We start from the raw sequence: 5,963 nt of genomic DNA on the forward strand, positions 1-5,963 counted from the left end.
TGGGTGTTTGTGCTTTTACACATCTTCTCTCCTCTCCAGTTTTCCCTCTCAAGTCTGTCTCTCTCCTGAGGCTTCCCTTAGCCATTCAAGTTCCTCCCTGTTTTCTGGCTTTGTTTGGGAAGTTTTAGTTTGGTTTTCCACAGTGCATCGGGGTTACCATTTCTTCATGTGGCATCCTTTGTTCTCCCTTTTTCCACGCTGGGTGTGGTGTTTAGCTTTTTTTTCCTTTTGTTTTACCTGATCCAAGATCTAACTGTTTTGCACACGGGCCCACCATTGTTAGAGCGTGGTTGCTTTTCCAGTAGGCTATTGGTGTCGTCACCTAGCTGACCTGCTTTCAAGCCCACCTTACACTGTTATGGGATACATTAGTGGCTAATGGTGATCAGTATCTTCAAACATGAAATAAAACCACTTATTAAAAGTAAAATCCATTTATTATTAGATTGTATGTTATAGAATTAGTTTTTGCAGTATCACTGCATTTCTTTTTTTTTAACACATTTCATTATAATAAACTCATGTCTACTTCAAAATAATAATTCAAAAATTCTGCTTTCACACTATAAACATTGACATTTGTTTTAAGCAATTGTAAGTATTAATAATGGCATGTAGGTTATCTAATTCTATTGAACATCTCTGTACTTGGTTACAAAGGCAGCCAGTCCCAAATGGTTAAAGCTTCTAATGAAATATTTGATTACACCTTGCTGGGTTCAGACTCCAGATCTTTTATTAAGAACGGCTGCTTCTCTTTAAGTATTTTATAGAATTCATCTTTCATGTTTTGGCCTCCTGACCTAAGTGCTTGGTTTAAGATCCTCATTTGCTCCTGTGGGGTTTTTTCAGTGTGTATTTTGTCATATGTTTCATCAGTAATCATGTTTTTGCTTTGCAGACAGTCTGCTATCTCCATTACTGAGGTGACTCGACCGATGAGCTTGTCCATGTATTTATCCACAAAGTGTACTTCTGAAACACAAAGGCCCAAGTCACATTCATGTGTACAGATTAAACTTTATTCTAAAGACATCATAAGTCAAATCCCATTTATTAACATTATACTGGCCTGAAAACTAAATGTTCCTAACTTACATGGACTCAGCTTATTGCTCTGATTGTTGCCTGCAAATAATGACAACTATAGGCTGCAGACTAGAAAGTCTAGAGAAGACTAGTTTGCACATAAAAAATACTAGACAGTAATTTGTATCTTGGTAACTATCAGTTTTAACTATGAGTTTGAGACTCAATAATACTGAGAAACTCCCAGCAAAGAGACAACCTGACAGTTACAGTCTCAGATGGTCCTAATTTATACCAAGTAGTTTGTTTAGTTTATTTATTCCTGTAGTTTATTAAGAAGCATCATACCTGCTGGCATTTTGAGTGGGGTTTTCTCTGCAATCTGACCTAGAGTGACACAGAGAGCATCTTGTTGAATGTCCGAAACACTATAGGCTAGTTTCCTAGACACAGATTAAGTCTACACATTGACCGAAAGAAGAGCCAGTAGTGAACCTTTGGCACTGCAATTTATCCCAAGCTTAATTAATATATCTGGGAAAACCAGCCCTATGTTTGTAGGCCAAGATTTTAAAAAATAAAATAAAAAAGTATTGAATATGCATGCTCCTTGCAGCATGTCAACAGTTTTAATGTAACTGTAGTACCAACAGAAACATGAAGCACATACAAAGTTTAAAAATCTATAGATTTTAACATTTACACTATTTACAGCTGGTGAAATTATTTTTCAACAGCTGCCATTCCTAGTAAGGCTCTGACATACATGGAGTTCAAATAACAAATAACTACAGAAAGCTTATTCAAAATCCAAACTAACTTAAATTTTTAAAAAGCAGACCGGAACATATACAGCTTCCGATAACTGTTACAGCAATGGACTTGAATATACAGTATACATACTGACCATATTGAAATAAATCTACCTTTTCTTGTACACTATAAAATGTCTTGTACCAGTGCTAATTTTTCCATCTATCTTTCACCAAAACCTTGGGTTGAAATGCATCTGAGAAGTGTGACTAGTTAACTGGGGGAGGTTAATAATGATCATGCCTTTAACGCAGCGTCTCACTAAGAAGTACAAACTAGAGAATTCGGTTAATAACTTTGTAAAAGAAATCCAACTTACATTTCTCCATTTTTTCACTTATCATAAAGACCTGATGTGGCTCCCACACCTCCATTCCATCTTCATCTAAAACACTCACTGTAACAACGTCAGCCTCAGAGAAGACCACAAAAGTGGGGTGATGGTTGGGGCCATAGTGACTGTCAAACTCTGCATGCTTCAAAAGGAAATTAACATTTGAAGAGAAGTTAACTGTGTGAAAACAGGACAACTGTAGACCTTTCAAATGTTTCATCCATTTTGATCAGATTGCTCAGGTTGTAGTTTACCTTTGGCTGGGGTACATATGGATCACATGATGCTTTGTATTTTCTACCAGGAATCAGCTGGCATCTGGAGCTGGTTTCAAAATATGTACTGCCTTCATGCTTTTTCTGCACCTATATAACAAGTGTCAGGATGTTTGCCACTGGGGTACATAAAATTTCCTATTTACATAACGCACTAAAACTGATCGCCACAGTTACTTCCATGGTGGTCAATTCACTGATATTCACTAGGTGCAACTGCTTTTCATTACTAAGGAGGCTACCACCAGCAAGGGGGAGTCACTGTCACATATTGTTCATGACTACATTAACAAATACTGATTACCTCTTCAGCTGGTACATTTCCTGGCAACAAGTGTATGTCCAGTTTATTCCTGATTTTCTCAATAGTCATTTCTTTATAGAAGAGCAACACTTGAGCACTGATGGGGCTGGAGTAATGGATCATGTTTTTGAGGAGGCCAAAGAGGGTGTGATCCTGAATTCTAATAATCACATGTGTGTTTGTCACTTTCAGTGGCTTTAAGGTCTCTACCTTATTAATAAAATTTGCCACAGTGAGTTCCATCTGATTTTCTTCTGTAAACAAGAGGAAAACATTACAGCCTATTCAGAGACAGTATCTAAACATGAATTGTCTTCAAGTAGTGGTTAAACTATCAGGCAGGAAAATTCCACCGAAGGGATGATTTTTCAACAAGCTGACAATTCAGAAATCATTTAACAATTTAAAAATCATTATCATTTTCCAACTTCAACGCACATGAACACTAAACCTACATAAAGGGTAAAAAACAGTTTTGTTCAGATCAGGCAAATGTGAAGAACACTGATAGCATTCAGCTGAATATACAACTCCAGCAATATTATTAATCTAAATACAGGTTGAGTATAGGAGAATAAAAATCTTAATAATAAATGCACCAAAAATAAAGATTTTTTTTGTACCATAGACTGTCTCACAGTGTGGCAGGTGTAGATGACTGACTGAACCTTCACAGCAGTTTATTTCGTACAGGGGTCCTGCAGGCTGCATGTGACCCAAGCCATCCAAGAGATGGGTATCCCAGGAGACGATTCTGTACTGCACCTCCCCTTTCTCCTCCATCTCAAACACAATGTTGGTGATTTTACACTGGAACTGACCAGCATGAGGGCACAGAAAGCTGTAGGTCAGAAAACCCAGAATACAAAAACATGTTGAATATCACAGCTAAACAGTTTGTGTTATGGTAAAAACTGTAATAAACAAATAGTACCTGTATGTAGACGTAGGCATGCCCTCTAAATGGATTTCTTTCATTTTAGGAATGAAAACTTTACTTTCTGTTGAGGCCTATTAAAGTGAATAACAGTAGATTAAAAAAGTACACTGGACTGGATTTTTCCATTTGCTGAACTCACAAACTGAACTGTGAATGTATGTATATTTGTAACGCGGGATGGGAGGGTGTTGAGCGAACACACTTGCGAAGTGCTCCGTTTATACGAAACTAAAGTACTCTGGGAAGCCATAATACAAGGGACGGTGGGATAGAATCATGTAATGTTTTTATTAACAAACAGACTAACAATACCGACTAGAACCAAGGATAAACAAACAAGAGGAACAGGCTAATAGAGTGAGGGCAACAAAGTACACACGTACACACACAGAGAGAGAGAAAGACTTACTGAGAGCAACAATGATGAACAACATTCGCGACGAAGATATAGGTAGCGGAACTAGACAACTAAAGCAACATAGATCACGAAGATATCTAAACAGAGCGCGTGGAGAAAACATATGTGAATGCAGGGCGAGGAAGGGGAAGCAGGATTAAACGGGAGATAACTAAACACATATGCACGAGGATAAACGAGATCTAACTAAACACAGAGGCGCGAGAATCTAGGACAAACGGATTCTGACCAAAAACACAATAAGCGAGAGACCGAAACAAACAGAACCACATAGAGCGAGCCCAAACGAGCACTAACTACAAACACCTATGACCAAAACAATGACCGACAAACAAGAGACGTAGGAACGTGGTATAAATAAGACAATTAGGGACAAACTCGGAACAGGTGAGGACTAAGGGGAGGAGACAGGGAACCATAGAGACGGACGAAAACCCGGAAGTAACTAGGTTGCCCGGGAAACGGGGAACGTTCCGGTCTGTAGACGTGACAATGTTCTAGGTTTTATATTTTGGTCTAGTCTTTGGTTTTCCTGTACTGACTCACTTACACACACATGGAGATTCACTACACCGGAAAGAAGGGCAATCAATGAATCTTAAACAAAATGATTTAAAGATTTCCTTCCGCAAGTATACAGATGACACCCAGCTCTATATGTCTTTAGCTACTCACCCTCAAAGTTCTGTTTGGTATGCTAGTTCTCTGATTGTCTAGAGGACAAATCCTGGATTGGTTACAGTTTTCTTTCTCTAAATGAAGACAAATCTAATGTATTTGTTATTGGGAATGATAAACTGAGAAATGTGCTGGCTCAACTGTGAAGGATAGAAATGCAAAAAACCTGGGTGTTACTTTTGACAGTGACATTAACTTTAACTTAAAGAACCATACACAAGCAAAATTTCATGATGTTGCCAAGATGTAATATATTCATTTGTATTAATGCAGTGGAATAGCTTCAAAATATGCTCAACACCCTTGTAATATTATCCAGTACCTGAAAGAACCCAAATAGATAATTGTATGGTACTGAACTAAAAGCATTACCAAGACCCAAAAATACCAATTGACCCCTTGCTTTGCTGACTGAATCTCCAGACATCCTGAGAAGCCTGGGATCCCTGTCTTGGACGTGTTTCTTAGATTATTAGCTTTTAGTACTCAACCAGCCTCCATTCTACCACACTAACAAACATCATTCCCTCCACATTAAAAAATAAAATCTAGACATTTATCTATGGTTAGAAAGCTTGTGCTTGTTTATGACTCAAAGTTAATGTTACTGTAATAGTAACAGCCAGGTTTTTGACAAGTCCAAATCTTTCTCTTTTGGTATTAAGATTCCGTCTGCTCTCTGCCACTCTTTTGGGATAATTCCTTTCTTCCACTCTACTTCCACACCCATAAATACTTTAGAACATCACACATCTTTTTACAGTCAGTACGGAACCCCATTAGACCCCGATGCAGGGGCAGCCTGTACATGATGCACCATATATTACAATTCCTTCTGGGAGGACTGACATCCATCTCCCATTCTATGCCTCATCCAAAAAAAAAAAAAATCCATATGGGGTAGTTTACATATGATTGGTTAGTATGTGGTCTAATCAAAATTTCTCATTAGTGTGTGGTTAACACCTAGCCTGTAGCATACTCGCTGTAGCATACTGTTGTTGTCTACAATGCATTATAACTAAAGTTTGAGGACTCTTAAGCTATTTTGAATGCAAAGAATAATTTAACATCGCACTTCTGGGGTGGGGGGAGAGAAGGGTGCAGAAAGGTCAACCCACTTTATGCAGTGCACACCACTGATAAAAGTCAGAGTGAGCATATAGATCCTG

At 38.1% G+C, this 5,963-nt stretch overlaps 1 protein-coding gene across 3 annotated transcripts; it reads right to left on the minus strand.

The window, feature by feature from the left end:
• Nucleotides 1-439: 439 nt before the first annotated feature.
• LOC118241592 (NACHT, LRR and PYD domains-containing protein 1-like) lies at nucleotides 440-4,553 on the minus strand. 3 transcript variants are annotated; one of them, XM_081719726.1, is made up of 8 exons: nucleotides 3,898-4,553; nucleotides 3,690-3,766; nucleotides 3,379-3,596; nucleotides 2,756-3,006; nucleotides 2,431-2,541; nucleotides 2,162-2,318; nucleotides 1,378-1,416; nucleotides 440-975 (listed from the first exon to the last, which is right to left on the minus strand). In XM_081719726.1, the coding sequence occupies exons 1-8, from the start codon at nucleotides 3,943-3,945 to the stop codon at nucleotides 704-706; spliced, it is 1,173 nt and encodes a 390-aa protein (XP_081575852.1). In that variant the 5' UTR covers nucleotides 3,946-4,553; the 3' UTR covers nucleotides 440-703. The 3 variants fall into 3 exon arrangements, with proteins under 3 accessions (XP_081575852.1, XP_081575851.1, XP_081575854.1); XM_081719725.1 differs by having other exon boundaries at nucleotides 2,756-3,009; nucleotides 3,898-4,551; XM_081719728.1 differs by having other exon boundaries at nucleotides 2,756-3,009; nucleotides 4,105-4,549.
• Nucleotides 4,554-5,963: the final 1,410 nt, after the last annotated feature.

Source organism: Electrophorus electricus, chromosome 8, assembly GCF_041902795.1.
Source record: "Electrophorus electricus isolate QZ-2024a chromosome 8, ASM4190279v1, whole genome shotgun sequence".
Classification (NCBI taxonomy): domain Eukaryota; kingdom Metazoa; phylum Chordata; class Actinopteri; order Gymnotiformes; family Gymnotidae; genus Electrophorus; species Electrophorus electricus.

What these genes read in the sequence shown, in the direction of transcription:
- LOC118241592 (XM_081719725.1), bottom strand. Translation starts at nt 3,945, where the DNA reads ATGGCTTCCCAGAGTACTTTAGTTTCGTATAAACGGAGCACTTCGCAA. An exon ending in ACACTGTGAGACAGTCTATG is followed by an intron (nt 3,010 to 3,378) that starts GTACAAAAAAAA and finishes TCTTGTTTACAG; the next exon opens with AAGAAAATCAGATGGAACTC. An exon ending in CATATGTACCCCAGCCAAAG is followed by an intron (nt 2,319 to 2,430) that starts GTAAACTACAAC and finishes TTCCTTTTGAAG; the next exon opens with CATGCAGAGTTTGACAGTCA.